Source organism: Anabrus simplex, chromosome 2 (assembly GCF_040414725.1).
Source record: "Anabrus simplex isolate iqAnaSimp1 chromosome 2, ASM4041472v1, whole genome shotgun sequence".
Taxonomy (NCBI): Eukaryota; Metazoa; Arthropoda; class Insecta; order Orthoptera; family Tettigoniidae; genus Anabrus; species Anabrus simplex.
Window position 1 is genome coordinate 1,049,209,650 of NC_090266.1, and position 21,188 is coordinate 1,049,230,837.

General features: G+C 38.8%; 1 protein-coding gene across 3 annotated transcripts in view; it reads right to left on the minus strand.

Annotated features, from left to right (window-relative positions):
• Positions 1-21,188, minus strand: part of LOC136863273 (FERRY endosomal RAB5 effector complex subunit 3) — a 158,738-nt gene that overhangs the window by 17,269 nt on the left and 120,281 nt on the right. For all 3 annotated transcript variants that reach the window (XM_067139660.2, XM_067139657.2, XM_067139656.2), the window contains one exon: positions 8,436-8,561. In XM_067139660.2, coding sequence (XP_066995761.1) covers positions 8,436-8,561 — 126 coding nt within the window. The remainder of the gene's footprint in view (positions 1-8,435; positions 8,562-21,188) is intronic.

Here is a 21,188-nt window from a genome sequence, read left to right on the forward strand (position 1 = left end):
ATATAAATATCCTCATACAAAGTATTATTCTAATTTTTTAATTAATTCATGGCCCTTAAGTGGATTTTCCAAACACAAAAGATTACTTGTTTCTTTACTTTGAAGGAAAATTCCAAATACACATTTTCATGTCTGTAATATCTTCATCTTTTGAGATATAAATATCCTCATGAAAATAATTCAACTCCTTTTCCACTCCACATCCGCCCGTTAAGATGGTTTCCCCCACCGAAAAAATGCGTACTTCTTTATTTTTAAAGGAGATTCCAAATACCAATTTTCACATTTGTAACATCTTCAGATTATTTGGTATGTACATATATATTATCATACAAATAATTCAACTTATTTTTCAATTTTTTCACCCCCCTCCTCCGTTAACGTTTTTCTTTTTTAAAACCAAAGAACACGCGTTTCCTTATTTTTAATGGAGATTCCAAGTACCAATTTTCATGTCTGTAACATGTTATGTTTTTCAGATATACTGTAGATATGCTAATTTTAAAAATTCACCCCCTTTTCCAGTTCCCCTTAAGGGGATTTTCCAAAAAAATATTTGTGTTCCTTTACTTTTACACGAAATTCCAAATACCAGTTTTCAAATGTAATATGTTACGTGTCTGAGACAATTTGCAGATATAGTCTTTTTAATAATTCACCCCATTTGTCACTCCTGTTAACCCCCATTCATCGGATTATCAAAAAACACAAAAATACGTGTTTATTTTCAAAGGACATTCCAAATTTCAATTTTCATGTCTGTTTTTTTTTTTTTGCTAGGGGCTTTACGTCGCACTGACACAGATAGGTCTTATGGCGACGATAGGATAGGAAAGGCCTAGGAGTTGGAAGGAAGCGGCCGTGGCCTTAATTAAGGTACAGCCCCAGCATTTGCCTGGTGTGAAAATGGGAAACCACGGAAAACCATTTTCAGGGCTGCCGATAGTGGGATTCGAACCTACTATCTCCCGGATGCAAGCTCACAGCCGCGCGCCTCTACGCGCACGGCCAACTCGCCCGGTTTTCATGTCTGTAACATATTCATTTTTTGAGATATAAGTTGCCTCATAATAGGTGTTCAACCCATTTTCCTTTTTCATCTGCCCAATAGGATTTTCCAAAAACAAAAAAATACATATTTCTTTATTTTTAAAGGAGATTCCAAATATCAATTTTTATGTCTGTAAACTTTTTCTCATTTTAAAAATTCACACCCCTTTACACCCCCTTAGCGATGAAATATCCAAAAATCCTCCCTTAGTGAGCACCTACACTCTAATATAAATGTATCCCCAAAATTTCATTTCTTTATGTCCAGTGGTTTTGGGTGGGTCAGTCAGTCAGTCAGTCAGTCAGGACATGTTATTTTATATACATAGACAAATGATATGATTAAAGAGCTGAAATCACATACAGTAGAGTCTCGCTCAACCGACCTTCGCTTATCCGACATTCCGTGTTATCCGACACTGGTAGACTTAATTTAGAACTTTTGATGGAGACTAAATTCTGGGACACCCGGAGTGGAGGGTGCGACCGTGGGAACACCACTGGCCTGACTGCTGGCGGTAGGACCGATTTTTTCTCAAGAACAGGTGGAGCGATTCTTCAGTCATTGTTCAGTGTAGTATCGGTTGGGCGAGTATGGCGAGTAAACGGATGAAAGTGATTCTTTCTATGGAAGAAAAGCTGAGTGCGTTAAAGAGACTGGACAAAAGGGAAGCTCTTCAAAAGTGGTTTCAGAATGTGGTATTGGGCGTGTTACAGTGGGAGAGTGGAAAAATAAAGAGGGAAGGATTTTAAAAATGGTGCTCTACCAGAGCAACAAGTGAAGCACTGAAAATTAGAAAAACAATGAAGAAATGTGTGTACGAAAAAGTAAGTGAAGCACTGTTTCTTTGGTTCATTCAAAACTGGGAAAAGGGCCTGCCAATATCTGGCCCCATTCTGCAAGAAAAGGCGGTGTATTTCCAGAAGGAGTTTAATAAAGGGGACCGACCTTACATTTACTGCCTGCCAGTGCTGGTTGGCTTCATCAGTGGAAAACACGGTACGGCATTAGTCAGTTTAATATATGTGGAGAAAAACTCCGATGATGTTGTGACATTCTAAAAGGAACGTCAAGTAATAATACTTGCTGAAGGATTAACCGGTTATCAGATTTTTAATTGTTATGAGACTGGATGAAATTTCAAGATGCTGCCATCAAAAACTCTCGCAGCCCTCGCAGATTTACTGTTCTTGGCTATAGTAATGTTACTGGCAACTTAAAAGGAAAATTGCTTATGATTGGTAAATCAAAGAAGCCTAGGGCATTTAAAAATATTTCTTCTCTTCCAGTCCATTACACCTGGATGTCTGCTGACATCTTTAAAGACTGTTTCGTTACACAGTTTGTTCCAGATGTAGAAACATTTCCAGCTTCAAACAATCTCCCTACAAAACCTCTTCTTCAACTAGACAACGCTCCATCACACCCAAATGAGCAGCAACATAGAAGTGGTGACATCAAATTCATGTTCCAACGTGTGCTGGAAACACTGAAGAGGAAATGTCGGCGGAAACTCCTTTCATCCTTAATTGTTGACAAGTTTCTTTTCGTAAGATATTTGGAATATTTTGGTTCAGTACTGCATGTACTGTACAATTGAATTGATACTTCAATAAATAATGTACCGTAAAACATGTCATTGTTTTAGTAATACAGTATGACCTTCCTGTTTGTTTTAGTTCATATTCAAAGTTATTCTGTATTATCCGACATTTTCGCTGATCCGACATACTCCAGGTCCCGTTTAGGTCGGATAATCGAGACTCTACTGTATATGGTTATTTGCAGATGATTTTATACAGTAGGGAGTAAGAATTAAGTGACAGGATTATGAGCAACTACAAAAAGACTAGACAATGTTGTGAGATGATTGTTAACGGGATTAAAAATCAGGTTGTAAATTTTACCAAGAGAAAAAGTCCTCTCAGTTTTAATTACCATGTTGATGGGGTGATAGTACCTCATGGGCATCACTGTAAGAACCTAGGTGTTAATATAATGATCTTCAATGGGATTAACAATTTGACGAGGTTGTAAAGAAAGTGTGCAAATCTCTTTACATGGTTATGAGGAAATTTAAGTCTTGTAGTAGGGATGTAAAGGAGAGGGCATTCAAGTCTCTGGTAAGACCATAATTAGAGTATGGTTCCAGTCTATGGGACCCCTACCAAGATTACTTGACATGAGAACTGGAAAATATCCAAATGAAAGCAGCGTGATTTCTTCTTGGCAATTTCTAATAACAGACACCAAACTTTTGCAAACTTTGGAGTGGAAAGACTTGGGAGTAAGGAGACAAGCTGCTTGACTAAGCAGTATGTTATTCCATAGAGTGAAAGAATTCCCTTGAGGGTCCACCTATTCAATACTTCATGTAATCTTATTGATTACATTGGATATATTAAATAAATGTATAGGTCATAAATAAGATTATATGAAGTGTTGAATAGGTGGACCCTCAAGGGAATTCCTTTGCTCATTTGTATTGTTCAATACAGACCAAAATCATGAAATTTATAACATGTAATAAGCAGTATGTTCCAAGTTTTCAGTGGAGTGACGGCGTGCAATGAAATTAATAATAATTGTTATTTGCTTAACGTCCCATGAACTACTTTTATGGTTTTCGGAGATGTCTGCAATGATATTAGTAGATGAGTAAGCTTGAGTGGAGCTTTTAAAAGTAGGAAGATCATAATATGAAGATAAAACTGGAATTCAAGAAGACAAACTGGGGCAAATATTCTTTTGTAGGACAAGGATTAAGGGATTGGAATAATTTATCAAGGGAAATGTTTAATAAATTCCCAAGTTCTTTGAAGACATTTAAGATAAGTTTAGAAAAACAATTAATTGGGAATTGCCATGTGGTCGACAGCACTAAATGTAGATCGTTGACTGATTCTGACTGACTGAAAGAGGAATGAAGAGGGAGAGAAGTTGGTGGATTTCTGTGTGAGAAATGGTTAAGTGTGGGCAATATGTGTTGCAGGAAGAAGAATAGCAGAAAGATTGGAAGATATGAATGGGGAAACAGGAGGACAAAGACAGCAGTGTTCTCCCCAGAAATTTTCGTCAACCGAGTGGCAGGAATGAGTAGCCAGGCAGGGAATACTACATAAAACTTCAATATGAAAAAAAAATGTCAATTCATTCCCCTCAGGGCATTAACAGTAATGTCAGACAGGTAAACATTAACGGTAAAATTGAACTACTTTAAGTGTTTTTATCACGAACAAGGCATAACAGATTTTTTTGACTTCTAGTGTTCTATTGCTCATTCCAAATCGTGTTACAGCAGACTTAGGCCTACCGCTTGGTTGCTGTAGACATGCGGACTGCCGTACGGGTTTGTGACGTAATGCGGAATAAAGGGCACGCATGCGATTCCACGCTAATCCAGACCCCGTTCGCGCACAACACTATGTGGTGGTCAAGCTAAACATTTGATCCCAGATGCAACTGATGCAATTATGCTGACAATAATGATTTTTCATTTAAATTAACAGTTTTGCAGTATTTACATGTTAATTTGGAGCATCCAATGACTCAAAAATGTATTAATATTATATAACTAGCACATACATAGGTTAAATTAGCCAGGCAGTCTGTAAAAAGGCCAGGGTGGTGCACCCATTAAAAAGGTCCTAGGGAGAACCCCGAACAGCCTTGTCACAATTAATCTTTGATGGAGACCATAGAGTAGTGGTAGCAAAAATGAAAGTAGGAAAAATAGTGAGAATGAATGAAATAAGAGAGAAGAGAATAAAAGTATGGAAAATAAAAGATATGGAGGTAAAACAAAAATTCTAAAATGAATTGAAACAACACATACCCAGAACGAAAGTGGAGAGTGCGGAAGTGGAATGAGACATGTTTTAGGAAGCATTTGTCGGCTGCGCAGAGTGTGCTTGTGGCAGAATAGCTGGAAGAGTGGTTGATAAGAGAGACACCATGGTGTAATGAGAGAGTAAAGGAAGCAGTGAAAAGTAAGAAGACCGGGCGAGTTGGCCGTGCGCGTAGAGGCGTGTGGCTGTGAGCTTGCATCCGGGAGATAGTAGGTTCGAATCCCACTATCGGCAGCCCTGAAAATGGTTTTCCGTGGTTTCCCATTTTCACACCAGGCAAATGCTGGGGCTGTACCTTAATTAAGGCCACGGCCGCTTCCTTCCAACTCCTAGGCCTTTCCTATCCCATCGTCGCCATAAGACCTATCTGTGTCGGTGCGACGTAAAGCCCCTAGCAAAAAAAAACAAAAAAAAACAAAAAAGTAAGAAGAAAGCATGGAAATTATGGAATATGGATAAAACGGTAGCAGGAAATGAAAAGAAGGCACGAGAAAGTAGTCAGTGACGAAAAGAAGGAAAGCAGGCAAGGATTTACACAAGTGTTGGAAGAGGATGCGTTTGGAGATGAAAGGATGATGTATGGACCTGTAAGAAGGAAAAGAAAAGTAAGAGTCGACACAAAGATGGTGAAGGGGAAAGAATAACACAACCAGAGAAGATAAGGAATAGATGGAAGGATTACTTTGAAGAACTCCTGAATGCGAGAAGGGTTGTACAGAAGATGACAGAGGTACAGCGTGAGGAGACAGAATCAGAGAGTGAAATCCCAATGGAAGAAGTGGAAACTGCTGTCAAAGGAATACAAGTGGGAAAAACAGCAGGACTGGATGAATTATGTGTGGAAATTATAAAAGCAGCAGTGGCTGTACAGGCTATTTAGATGTACTGCATTTGGAAAGAAAAAAATCAGTGACAGATAATTGGAATAAAGGAGTAATAACAGCTACATATAAGAAATAAGACAAGAAAATACGTGATAATTATCAAGGAATCACACTCATATCTCATATAGCAAAAATATTTAAAAGGTGCTAAAAAAGAGAATGAGAAGAAAGGTAGAAGGACAATAACAAGAAGAGCAGCATGGCTTTTGAAATGGAAGATGAACACTAGACCACATCTTCAGTATGAAGCAGTTAATTGAAGAACACTGGGAATATGGAAGCGAAACTGTGATGTCATTTCTCGATTTAGAAAAGGCTTATTTAGTATTAAAAACTTCATTTTTTGTCCGTACATGAAAAATATTAAAAATGGCTAGATAACATTGACCCATTATACTATTCAAATAACATGTCTTTTTTTAAAATGGCAAATGTTTTGTGGAATCATTTATCAATTTTATATGAATTTCTTGTACATAAGCTACACCAAACCATAGACTTTTTCAGTCATCTACAAAATAATTTTAGACGCACCAAATAATACTGTATTTTTTCAAAAAAGACATGTTATTTGAATAGTATAATGGGTCAATGTTATCTAGCCATTCTTAATGTTTTTCATGTAGAATAGGACTTGCTCCTAAAAGTATGCCAAGCATACATTTTGTACTGATTCTATAGCATATTTTTACTTTTTGAATATTCCTTGCTATTAAACTTTCAATGGCTGATGATGGCATAATGGATTGCCGAAACCGGTCCCAAAAATGTATTTTACAATAAGTTAAATAAATATGTGTGTTCTAAACAGACCATTATGATAATGTATTGAATAGGTGGAACCTTTAGCTTTACCAAGCATTGTAAATTAGAAAAGGCTTACGATAGTGTACCCACAGCAAAGGTATGGAAAGTAATGCAACAGAAAGGATTTAGTAAACAAATGATAGAATATGTGCAAGCAATGTACACAAATTGTTACAGCAGCGTACAGACACGTGGAGAGAAACAAGTGGTTTTGGAATGAAACTGGACAACAACAAGGAAGTGTGCTGTCACCATTGTTATTCATAACGGTTATGGATGACACTGAAGGAGACAAAGGTAAAATATGGGGACAGGGATCTAAAGGTATACTGCCTGCCAATGATGATGTGTGGGAAGCAAACAGAGAGGAAGTACACGAGTAACTTGATATATTGAGCGAGATTATTGAAAATATGGAATGAAAATCAGCATGGAGAAGAGTAGGACAATGGTGTACAGTATATGAGAAAGGGAAGGGAAAGGATGGGAATTATAAAAATAGAGAGACAAAACAATCAGATTGTGGAGAGTTTCTAGTACTTGGGATTCAAAATAATAATAATAATAATAATAATAATAATAATAATAATAATAATAATGTTATAGGATTTACATCCTGCTAACTACTTTTATGGTTTTCGGAGACACCCTTTTTTTTTTTTTGCTTTATGTCGCACTGACACAGACAGGTCTTATGGCGACGATGGGACAGGAAAGGGCTAGGAGTGGGAAGGAAGCGGCCGTGGCCTTAATTAAGGTACAGCCCCAGAATTTGCCTGGTATGAAAATGGGAAACCACGGAAAACCATCTTCAGGGCTGCCGACAGTGGGGTTCGAACCTACTATCTTCCGAATACTGGATACTGGCCGCACTTAAGTGACTGCAGCTATCGAGCTCGGTTTGGAGACACCAAGGTGCAAGAATTTAGTCCTACAGGAGTTTTTATGTGCCAGTAAATCTACTGACACAAGGCTGAGTATTTGAGCACCTTCAAATACCACCGGATTGAGCCAGGATCGAACCTGCCAGGTTGGGTTCAGAAGGCCAGCGCCTCAACTGTCTGGCAAAGCAAACTGATGAAGGATACAGGGCTAGATATGGAGATCAGTATAAGGATTTAACAGGTAAATGCAATATATGAGAGTGTGAGAAACCTGGTAAGGAGGAAGGAAGTACCTACCAAGTATGAAGAGGTGATGTTTAAGGTGTAGTACTGCCCAATACTGACATGTGCAGCAGAGACCTGGACACTAACAAAAAGACAGGAGAATAAAATCCAGGTAATGAAATTACATTTTTAGAAGTTGGATAGGAAAGACAATATAGGGCACAGTAAGAAATGAGGATGTCAAGGGACGTCAAGAAGAAAATCAAGAGTGGAAAAAGCATTTCAACAGAAGGGAGAGGGATAAATCTAGATGGTTTTGACAAAGAGGATGGGTGAAGGAAGAATACCAAAGCAGATGATGAAAACCCAAATAGAAGGAAGGATGGCATGAGGGAGACTCAGGATGTGGTGGTTTAGATCAAGAATAGTATTATTAGAGGAAACCTGAATTGGAAGACAGTTAAGGAGGAACAACGGTGGTCAGACAGAGAAAGATGGAAAAGTGCCATTAACATCCCAACCCGGTGGGAGCTGGTTGAGGGTAATGGATATAATTAAATTATGATTCCAGGGAATCAAAGTTCAGATCAGGATACCTGAAATCATGTTCAGTGTTACAACCTCTTGGAAATTACATGAGCCTTCTCACACTTTTTATCTCCATTAAGAGCCATGCAATACATATTCATCAAACCCTTTTCACCTGTATCAATATGCTCATGAAAACGTACGTTACCTTTGGAACAAGAAACTGTAGATTCTTTAATTCAGAGCCGCCCCATGAAGCCATTTCGATCATGAAGCCTTTAACACATTTGAAAACCAGTTCTGCTCTTTTTGTGCACCATGAAACAGTCATTTCCTAAAAGGAGACAAATCGTGAACCTTTAGCATATTTCAATTAACTCATATGACCGTCATCTTCAATAATAATATAACAATAATTATGTGTACCAAAAATAAAGGAATACCATATTTACTCATACATTAGACCCTTTTTTTTCACTTTTACAGACAAAAAATGTAGGGGGGGGGGGGTCCGAAATGTGATAATCTCAAATTTTGTGCAGTGAACACACAACTTTTGGGCTATAAAGAGCTATAAATTGTATATGTAAACATTCTGCACCATTTTTTAACAAACTTATGAATTTATTCTCAGTTTTACCGGCTATTTTTGTTGGATGGCAGTATTTCTAAATTTAAAAAAGACAATAAATGGTGAACACATGACTTTTAGGCCTACATATAAAGTAAATATAGTCAGTTTTAGTTACTCTTATATTATGTCATTAAATTCCAGTTGTAATCGTGCAAGCAAAGAGGAAGGTTATTGAGTGAGTGAGTGAGTGAGTGAGTGCTGACATGGGGATTTCAACAGAATTGTACCGGGCGACGATTGATCGTTGGCACGGTAGAGGCAGGCCCACGAGGCGCAACATGGGCTGCAGAGCCTGACAGCAGGTGAGTTTGATTTCAATTTTGATGGCTGCATCAGTGATGGCAGTGCTGTTGGTCATTGGAGGGGTCAAGATGAACCCCGGACCTGATCATGATAATGCGGTTAGATGGGAAGAGATGGAGAAGATAAGGGAAATCATTATTATTATTTTTATTTTCTGCAAGCTGCTTAACGTCGCACCGACACAGATATGTCTTATGGCGACGATGGGACAGGAAAGGGCCAGGAGTGGGAAGGAAACGGCCGTGGCCTTAATTAAGGCACAGCCCCAGAATTTGCCTGGTGTGAAAATGGGAAACCACGGAAAACCATTTTCAGGGCTGCCGATAGTGGGGTTCGAACCTACTATCTCCCGAATACTGGATACTGGCCACACTTAAGCGACTGCAGCTTGCGAGCTCGGTAGGGAAATCATTAACACTATGAGCCCGGTCATTTCAAGATGGCGTCCCTACCCTGTGCCGGCGTAATTTAGACTCTCAGATAAAATATCACAGTTCTGTCAGTTTTTGCATTATAAATTAACGAATTTATATATGTATTGTACAAAGAGTGGGCTATCCCACAAAATCAAATAAAAAATGCTTTCCTTCAGCACTGGAAAGAAACTTAGGCTACAATATTGGTCCATTCTGTTATCCTTGTTCACGCACTTGAATTTCTAATTCACTAGAAAATTCGATAGTTTTTAGTCTCTGAATAACAGAATTACACATTGTTATTCCCAATACTTAGCTTTGATATGGTAACACTCAAAACATTCTCCTATGCAAAGACCTACGTCACATTTACGACAATGTATGGTTGTCATTTTCTTCACAGCACGACCGGTGTTATGTTTGGACATGTCGTAGCAAACCTTGTACGTATGCTGCGCGTGTCCTTCCTTCTTCGCGCCTATTGCAGGTATTCTGTCTGGAAAATGATCTCTACCTACTAGCCTTCCCGCAGTTGATGCTCGTGATTCTTCAGTAATTTCGGCCCCAACACTACTCACCAAATCATCCGCTAAACGTTCACAAAATTTCGAAAGGGGAAGTTTTTTTGAAGAAGCCTTACGGTACAATATATAGGCATTCACTATGGCAAGATCAAGCAGATGGAAAAATAATTTTTTCCACCACTTGATCGATTTCCTTGTGAATGCATAATATGCCAACAATTGGTCGGACTTATCAACACCAATATTGAATTTGTTATAGTCTACTACTGCTGATGGTTTGGATTTCTCATGGCTCCCTCTTGCTGCAGGTACTTCAATCATGTCATCATGTGCAGTGCTCAGCATATACACGTCTCGAACATCTCGCCACTTTATTGCTAGAAGGTGTTCTTTCTGCAATGACATTTTTACACCCTTTTTCAGTTTTTCGCGAACTCTGATTTTGGCACTCCTTTCCGATTTGGCATCACGGCAGCAGCTGCTTTAGTCTGACAGTCCCACAGATGATCATAATTATACAGTATAAATCGACTACTTGAGAGATGATTGCAGACTGTTGCCTCACTACACTTTCATTCTAAATTTTTGAAGTCATATTATAATCTATCATTAGAACACACGCACATAAATTTGAGCTTATCTAACCGGAGCGCGCGAGGAGTACGTATGTCAGCAATTACGTAAGATCTAACTGAGCGCACGTAGCTAGGAAACATCGTCCCTAAGTTGCACCACCAATCACAATTGATCGACAACACCACCTGACGATAGTAAAGGAAATTGACAACATGTCAAAGCAAAAACTATTTCGATATCTTGAATAGCTTTCGTGTGGCTGAATTTCAAAGATCGTGGTAGTAGTATTACTAACAGCGGCACTCAGGCGCACGCCGCGTGGTGGTAATATTACTACCGGCGGGCGCATAGTGTTAAGGCTCAAGCTGAACAAATGAGAGAGTTACTATGAGAGCAATCTAGTGAACTATGAGAAATAGTGAAAGAGGAGAAAGGCAAGGTGACAGAAATGGTGGTGCAAAATAATAAAGAAATATCAAGTTGAGGGGGATAAGGTGAGAAGAATGGAGGAAGAGATAAAAGAATTGAGGTGGCAGGAGAAAAAGCGACAGCAGGAAACCCAAAAGAAAAATATTTTTATATATGGGCTACCCGAGGACACTAAAGAAGATCTGGTATTCAAAGTGCTGGAGCTAATAAACAAGAGGTTGAAGATCAGCTGCAGGGAGGCCGATATAGACAAGATACAGAGAAAGGAGAAAGCAAAAGGCAAGAGCCCAGTGAGAGTGAGGTTCGTATCAACCCTACTAGCAAAGAAGATTTTGTATAATACAAGCCGATTGAAAGGTGAAAAATTATGGATCAAACAGGAGCTGGAGAAAGAAGCTTTCAGGAACCAGAAAATGCTACAGTTCCACCTAGGAAAAGCTAGGCGTGCAGGATTAATGGCCTACATAAGGCGCAACAAATTAGTGGTGGGTGACGGCAAGTGGACTAGAGCATGGGGGGTAGAGCAGTTAAAGAATATGTACAACACAGCGAGTACACTGGCCGAGGAGGAAGGTGAACGCACGAGGCAGCCGAGATCAGCAGAAGGCGGAGCAGCGAGTGACGACCAGGTAGTGAAGCAACAAGGACAGAGAGAGGAAGAAGCAGACGCAGAGACAACTAATAGTGAGGGCAGTCCTGGTGACCTTCAGCAACAGCTGAGTGCTGACACCATGAGAGACGCAACACCAAAACGCAGACGTGAGAGTCAAGGACTTCTGGCACAGAAAAGGTAATTTAAACGAGGGTGGTCTCGATAGGGAATGTGTTAATACTCTAGATGAGTACTCTGATGAACTGGGTGTTACTAGGATTACGAGGTCTAAGAAGAACAGCCAGAGTGAGGGGCAGGGGAGAAAGAAATAACTAGAGATAACAGTAGGGTGCATCAATATTGAAGGCCTTATAAGTAAGTCACAGAATGAATCTTTTAAAGAGTTGTTACGAAGCTTGCATATCCTCACATGTATGGAAACCTGGATTCCACCAAAAAGTAATGTAGAAATAGAAGAGTTCATGGTCTACTATAAGGCAAAAGAAAGACGAACTGGCATGGGCAGATACCCAGGTGGGATAATGGTTATGGTTAGGGAGGATTTGTACGCTAGAATAGTCCAAATTGAATCAGAAATGGAAGAGATGATGTGAGTCAAAATAAAGATGTACGATGAGAATGAGCCAGATTTATGTATTGGTTTTGTCTACAACCCTCCTGAAGCCTCTCCATTTGCAAAAAAGGATTTCTTTGTTGAGTTGGCACTAGAAATTAATAGAATTCAAAACATTTTTGAGGATGCAGGTATTCTAATAATGGGGGACTTCAATGCGAGGGTTGCGGATCAGAAGCCGGTGTACGACAAGGAGGCAGAAGAAGTTTATGTACAAAAGAGAGTGAGCCAGGAAAAGGGCTGTAATAAAAATGGAGAAAAGTTACTAGAGCTGTGTATTTTGAATGGATGGTGGCATAGCGACGAATTAGGGAACCTGACATACATAACGGAGACAGGGGGTAGTAGCATAGACTTGGTGCTATGCTCTAGGAATGTGTTGCCTGTGATTAAAAGCATGAAGGTTAAGGAATGGAGTGAGTCACATCACCTACCAATTATTGTCAAAGTAAATGATAGAAAGGGTAGGGCATTAACAAGCAATATGATAAAATTCAAAGAAACGTTAGTTACTAAATGCAGGTTGAGAGAGGAGCTAAAGAAGGAGTTTATGAACTATTATGAGGCAGATAGGCCAGATAGTGAAAGCTGGAATAGACTCAATGATCGAGATTAACCAAACGAGTACAGCAGTTAAAATAATAGAGAACACTGTAAAGATGGCAGGGGCGAAGATGAGGATAAAGGAGGGGAAGAACATAATAGGAAAGGGTTGGTACAATGACGAATGCAGGCATAAAAAGTATGAAGTACTGAAAGCATTGAAGGCGTATAGAAAGCACGGGGGAGAAAACTATAGGATGGAATTTTGTAACTTGAGAAGAGAATATAGTGAAATACTGTATACAACTAAGTCCGAATGGCCGGAGCAGAGTTATTGAATTGAATAGCAATGCAAAACAGAATGATAGTAGGAAAGTATGGAGTAAAATTAGGAGGATTTGTGGAATGCGGAAGCTTCCGCGGCAGACTTAAATAAGTCAGGCTATCTGGGTGGAGTACTATAAGAAACTATTAGAGGTTGAAGATAGGTGGAGACCGAGAATAGATGAAAGTGGAACATTGGTAGGGCTGGGGTGTACTGTGCCTACATTAGGCAAGGAAATATTGTTAGAGAAAATAAGAGAGGTCTTAGGGAAAGCCAAGAAAGCCAAATCAGGAGCAATTTCAGGCATCACTAACGAATTTTGGAAGCAGGTGTTGCAGAATAAAGATATCCTAGAAAGTATGGTGAAACCATTTAACAGAATATTTGAAGGAGGGGAGTTTCCAAAATCTTGGCAAGAGGGAGTGATCTGCTCAATCTACAAGAAGAAAGGAGATAAATCTAACCCAAATAATTACAGGGGCATAATGTTGCTGGATACATTAAGTAAAATATACACAGGTGTGTTAGCAAAAAGAATAATGAAGTGGGCAGAGGGGGGATCAATTCCGGAGAGACTTCAGTCAGGCTTTAGAGAAAGGATGAGGACAACATATAAGTCAGGAAACTTGTTTAGAAGGATTATAGGCAGGTACATTCAGGGAAACGGGGTGGCCTAGGGAGCGGTGTTAAGCGAACAGGGAACTGGAAATCAAGTAGGGATGACATAAAAATGTTAGTGCTCAACTGTAGAAGCATTGTAAACAAAGGAATCGAATTAAGTAATTTAATAGATTTATACTTACCAGATATTGTAATAGGAGTTGAATCATGGCTGAGAAATGATATAATGGATGCAGAGATATTCTCACAGAACTGGAGTGTACATCGTAGAGATAGGACAGAAATGGTAGGAGGGGGGAGTATTCATTCTGGTGAAAGAAGAATTTGTAAGCTACGAAAATTTTAAGGATGAAAAACATGAAATTCTGGGTGTAAGGCTCTTCTCTAAAGATAATTGGCAACTTGATGTCTCTGGAGTGTACAGACCGGGGAAGGGTAGCGCTGACGCTGATTCAGAATTATTTGACAAGATAATCAGCTATGTTGGAAATGATATGGAAAGGAATGTGATAGTAGCAGGTGATCTCAATTTACCAAATGTCAATTGGGAAGGTAATGCGAATGACAGGAAGCATGACCAACAAATGGCAAATAAGTTAATATGGGAATGGCACCTGATTCAAAAAGTGATGGAACCAACAAGAGGGAAGAATATTTTGGATGTGGTGCTGATAAAATCAGACGAGCTCTATAGAGAAACTGAAGTAATAGATGGTATTAGTGATCACGAAGCTGTTTTTGTCGTAGTTAAAAATAAACGTGAAAGAAAGGAAGGTATTAAAATTAGGACTATTAGGCGGTACCATATGGCTGATAAAACAGGCATGAGGTAGTTTTTAAAAAGTAACTATGATCGCTGGAAAATGCTAAATAAAAATGTAAACAGACTCTGGGATGGGTTTAAAGCAATTGTTGAGGAATGTGAAAATAGGTTTGTTCCTTTAAAGGTGGTAAGGATCCACTATATTATAACAGAGAAGTAAAGAGACTAAAAAGGAGGTGCAGGCTGGAAAGAAATAGAGTTAGAAATGGTTATGGAAGTAAGGAGAAATTGAAGGAACTTACTAGGAAATTGAATCTAGCGAAGAAGTCAGCTAAGGATAACATGATGGCAAGCATAATTGGTGGTCATACAAATTTTAGTGAAAAATGGAAGAGTATGTACAGGTACTTTAAGGCAGAAACAGGTTCAAAGAAGGACATTCCAGGAATCATTAATGAACAAGGGGAGTGTGTATGCGAGGATCTTCAAAAGGCAGAAGTATTCAGTCAGAAGTATGTAAATATTGTTGGTTACAAGGATAATGTCCAGATAGGGGATGTGAGTAACACTAAAGAAGTATTAAAATTTACCTATGATAATGACATTTACAGTAAGATACAAAAGTTGAAAACTAGAAAAGCAGCTGAAATTGATAAGATTTCTGGGGATATACTAAAGGCAATGGGTTGGGATATAGTACCACATCTGAAATACTTATTTGATTATTGTTTGGTTGAAGGAGCTATACCAAATGAATGGAGAGTTGCTATAGTAGCCCCTGTATATAAAGGAAAGGGTGATAGACATAAAGCTGAAAATTACAGGCCAGTCAGTTTGTCATGCATTGTATGTAAGCTTTGGGAAAGCATTCTTTCTGATTATATTAGACATGTTTGTGAAATTAATAACTGGTTTGACAGAAGGCAGTTTGGGTTTAGGAAAGGTTATTCGACTGAAGCTCAGCTTGTAGGATTTCAGCATGATATAGCAGATATCCTGGATTCAGGAGGCCAAATGGACTGTATTGCGATTGACCTATCTAAGGCATTTGATAGGGTAGATCATGGAAGACAACTGGCAAAAATGAGTGCAATTGGACTAGAAAAAAGAGTGACTGAATGCGTGACTATATTTCTAGAAAATAGAACTGTGAGAATTACAGTAGGCGAAGCTTTATCTGACCCTGTAATAATTAACAGAGGAATTCCTCAGGGCAGTATTATTGGACCTTTATGTTTTCTTATATATATCAATGATAGGTGTAAAGAAATCAGAGATAAGGCTGTTTGCAGATGATGTTATTCTGTACAGAGTAATAAATAAGTTACAAGATAGTGAGAGGTTGCAGGGTGACATCGATAGCGTTGTTAGATGGACGGTGGGCAATGGTATGATGATAAACGAGGTTAAAAGTCAGGTTGTGAGTTTCACAAATAGGAAAAGTCCTCTCAGTTTTAATTACTGCGTTGATGGGGTGAAAGTTCCTTTTGGGGATCATTGTAAGTACCTAGGTGTTAATATAAGAAAAGACCTTCATTGGGGTAATCACATAAATATGATTGTTAATAAAGGGTACAGATCTCTGCACATGGTTATGAGGGTATTTAGGGGTTTTAATAAGGATGTAAAGGAGAGGGCATATAAGTCTCTGGTAAGACCCCAACTAGAGTATGGTTCCAGTGTATGGGACCCTCACCAGGGTTACTTGATTCAAGAACTGGAAAAAAATCCAAAAAAAAGCAGCTCGATTTGTTCTGGGTGATTTCCGACAAAAGAGTAGCGTTATAAAAATGTTGCAAAGTTTGGGCTGGGAAGATTTGAGAGAAAGGAGACGAACTGCTCGATTAAATGGTATGTTGATATAGATGTTGATTCCCATAGGGAATCTGAAATATTTGTCCTGAATGAGCAAATTTATAATACCAATATAAATGGTCCGTTATTGGACATTATAAATTTTCCAGCTAGCTCATTCTTGGTTGCCAGCGTTTCGCCCTCGTGTGCTAGGGTGGGCTCATCAGTTGGTACCTAGCACACCTACCAATACGCCTCCACGGTATGCGCTAGCCAGCGTATTGGTAGGTGTGCTAGGTACCAACTGATGAGCCCACCCTAGCACACGAGGGCGAAACGCTGGCAACCAAGAATGAGCTAGCTGGAAAATTTATAATGTCCAATAACGGACCATTTATATTGGTATTATAAATTTGCTCATTCAGGACAAATATTTCAGATTCCCTATGGGAATCAACATCTATATCATCTGATGGCCAAGCAGGCATCAATTTTTAGTGATGAGACAAAGTCTCTTAGTGCATTGGCACTGCCGGTGGCTCCAGTTAGCCTACGCAGTGGCCTCCACGGTATGCGCTAGCCAGCGTATTGGTAGGTGTGCTAGGTACCAACTGATGAGCCCACCCTAGCACACGAGGGCGAAACGCTGGCAACCAAGAATGAGCTAGCTGGAAAATTTATAATGTCCAATAACGGACCATTTATATTGGTATTATAAATGGTATGTTCCGAGCTGTCAGAGGAGAGATGGCGTGGGATGACATCAGTAGACGAATAAGTTTGAGTGGTGTCTTTAAAAGTAGGAAAGATCACAATATGAAGATAAAGTTGGAATTCAAGAGGACAAATTGGGGCAAATATTCGTTTATAGGAAAGAGAGTTAGGGATTGGAATAACTTACCAAGGGAAATGTTCAATAATTTTCCAATTTCTTTGCGATCATTTAAGAAAAGGCTAGGAAAACAACAGATAGGGAATCTGCCACCTGGGTGACTGCAATAAATGCAGATCAGTAGTGATTGATTGATTGATTCATTGATTGATTGATTGATTGATTGATTGATTGATTGATTGACATTTTTGTAGTGAAAACAATAATGGATTAGTATGTAAGAAAGAAAGGTGGAAAATTGTACATTACTGCTATTGACTTGGAGAAAGCATTTGATTCTGTGAGCAAAGGGGCAGTCGTAGCCAAGATGAGAAGTATAGGGGTGTCTCAGAAGATAAGAGCAGTTGAAAACATATATTTAGAAGTGAAGTGCTCAATTAAAACTAAGGAGGGAGCAGTATTTGGGGAAATATTCTCTAAAGTAGGGCTGAAACAGGGTTGTAAGTTGTCACCGGTACTGTTCCTACTGTTTATAAATGATATCTTTCAATCGAAAGGTTTTGAGGCAGGGGTTTACCCAAGTCTTGAGAACCAGCATATTCCGGGTCTCATTTTTGCTGACGACATCCTTCTGCTCACTTTGACACCCAATAGTATGCAGGGTAGTATAAATGTAGTGGTAAATTACTGTAAAGAGTGGAATTTAAAAATTAATGCACAGAAAACCAAGGTAATGGTGTGCAAAAAAGGATATAAATTGTCAAAGAATGAAAAATGGTGGATGGGCGAGACGAGGTTAGAAGTTGTCAAGAAAGTGGAATACTTGGGTTTGATATTAAGTGGAAGTCGAAAATGGACAGAGCAAATAAAAAGATCGAAACTAAAAGGTATTAACATACTGGAGAAAAAGATGCCCAACACAGACTACAGAGTGTATAAAAATGTTTTAAATGCATTAGTTACATCCAGAGTGTTGTACGGAGCAGAAATTTGGGGAGTTGAAGGGAGGGTTGATTCACTTGATGCAATCACGAGTAGATTTGGTAAAATAATTATGGGTCTACCCAGTTGTACAGCTAACTGTGGAGTGAGAATGATGTGCAAAGATATGAGTCTGCAAGCGGATATTATTAAAAGGATAATAAAGTATTGGCTGAGACTGAAGCTGGGAGAAGGTGGCAAAGTATTACAGATAGCATATCAACACCAAATGAAACATCCGAACCAAGGATACTGGGTGGATGGGGTACGGAACATTTTGGAAACTATAGGAATGGGATATTACTGGAAAAGGGACTGTATAGAGAAGATGAGAATATGTAAAAAAAAATAGTTCTAAGAATTAAGGATATTGAAAAGCAATGTATTGCTGCACAATGTAGAAGTAAGAGGTCATTAGGAGAATTTTGTAATGTAAGTGGGAGAATGAGGATAAATGTAGAGATTATAACAAAAAAGGGAATGAGGGGTGTAATATGGTGGTTAATGGGGGATACATAAAAACAAAGCATACAGACAAAACAGAGATGAAAATAAATGTTTACCATGTTCTGAAGAAATGGGATAGGCACACATTATAAAAGATTGTTCAATGACAAAGCACATACGAGAGAAATTTATAGATGAGGAGGATGTAAAGAAAATTGAGAACAAAAATCACTTGTATACAATTGTAAAGTTCTTGAACAGAGAATGGATGCACCCGGGGAGAATCGCAAAATTATTTAACATTATTAGGGGAATGTGGAGTAGAAATTGAGGGAAGGAAAGGATGTGATACATGTCAGCCAGGAACTGAATTGTACCTAAGGTAACCTAGACAATATAACTCCGTTGAAGTCTAGAGCCATTAGGTACGTAGGCTTAAGGTATAGTATGGAACTATCTTGTCGCAGTAGTTCTATTAGTCTGCCGTATTGGTGAATACTAATTTTCATTTTTTCCCTTTTCTCAATAGTCCGTAAAGGCAATATTGAGATTCTTTGAGGTTTTGTTTATAATCTGAAAAGATATTAATATCCATAGATGTTTTGGTTTTTCTTTCAAAATGCCATCTATCAATGCAACTCCAATATTCAGTTTAAATTATTCTTTCTCTGTTCAATTTCTAATCATCTGTTTTATATTAATATTCATCAAATGTACCATTTATTAACACAATTCTCAATAGTTACTCTTTCTAATTTTGTATACTGCATGTATCACAAATTATGAAACTGTTACAATAAACAATACCCTCTCCCTAATCTATGGTTTTTGAGATTAAGGGAGAAGGGTATCTTAAAAAAAAAAAGTCATTAATTTCATCTCAATAACTCCTCTGATAAGGTTTACGTCAGGAAGGGTATCCAGTCATAAATACTCGCTACGAAGATTTGTCTCACTTCATACTCGACTCTGTAGAGAAAGGGGATAAGGGTAGCATATTATTGTTTTATGCAGTATTAATACAAAAGAGCTTAATAGCCAGTCAGTTGTCTCTGTCAGTTGAACAGTAAGCCTACCAGACAGTAAACCTGATCACTGCTTTCATTTGAATTATAGCCGTCTTGCGCCGCCAACTTCCCTGTTACCGGCGTGTCATCATTCCAAATGAAGTCATCTTTACTGCCATCGAGAGCAATTGAGATCCCGTCTTTTTGAAACATAAAAATAGTTTCATTCCTGACTATAGAGTCCAAGCAGTTAGAATCCATTCACAAATGGTTTCTGGAGATGGTCTTTGTTACTCCCAGTTGATGTATGTGTAGCAGAAGTCACCTCTTCCGAATAAAGTCGCGCCATAGAAAGCGTGTAAACCCACCAGCTGACACTAGCGTATGTTATAAATTGTACTTCCGAATGTTATTTATTTATTTCGTATGGCAAAACAAGGATACATTATAAATACATAATTCTTAAATAAGTAAGTAATTTACAGGCCAGCATTCAAAATTTTATGTCCAGACTTTTCAACCAGTCCACTGCTTCTGTAGAGGCACTATGTAATTCTTGAACAGATCCATTGAATCTTCTTTTTGGGCAGTCCATAACAACGTGCTGGATGGTTTGAGGCACATTATCACAGTCGCAGAATGGGTCTACAGACTTTCCCCACTTGTGAAGCCAGAATTTACACCTTCCATGGTTTGTCCTGATTCTGTTTAGAGATGTCCATTCCCTTCTCGGTAAGTTGAAACCAGGAGGAGCTCTACAAGGATGGTGAATTAATCCCAGGTGATCAGGATTTAAAGAGGTCCATCCTTCATGCCAGATCTCATCAGCATCATAATTTGTTTCCAGGAGCTTCTCGCCTAACTTCCATGATGGGTTTCTGGACTTTAATCTCTTTGATTTCTGAGGGTTGCAGTCCTGATGTAAGGGCAGTTGAGGATTATTGCGGCATTTCTGCCATTCTCTTGCAAGAGCCAGTTCTCTTCGCATGCGAGGGGGATGGATGTTGGATAAAACGGGTAACCATTTTAGGTGTATCGATTAGATGGTAACCTGATATTGCCCTCATGGTATCATTCAGTTGTGTATCAACTTTTGAAGTATATGCACTGTTAAGCCACACAGGGCAGCAGTATTCTGCAACTGGATAGATCAAGGCAAGAGCTGATGTCCGTAGTACTGTCGCGTTTGCTCCCCATCCTGTTCAACTGAGCTTGTGTAATATGTTGTTCCTTGGTTTTATTTTGACTGCAGTGTTAGAGAGGTGTTGCTTGTATGAAAGTGTCCAATCTGTTGTGACACCCAGGTACTTTGAATATGGGTTATACTTAAGTTTCTGGCCTTTGAATTCAACTTGAGGTACATAGTTGGCTTTTTGGTTGTCTAGGTGGAAGCAGCTTACTTGATCTTTGTTCAAGTTAGGTTTGATTCACCATGTACTGAAATATTTGTTCAGGTTATGGAGATCCTTTATGAGTGTAGTTTCTGCAGTTTTGAAGTCACTCGATTGGGCAGCCAGAGCTATGTCATCTGCATATATGA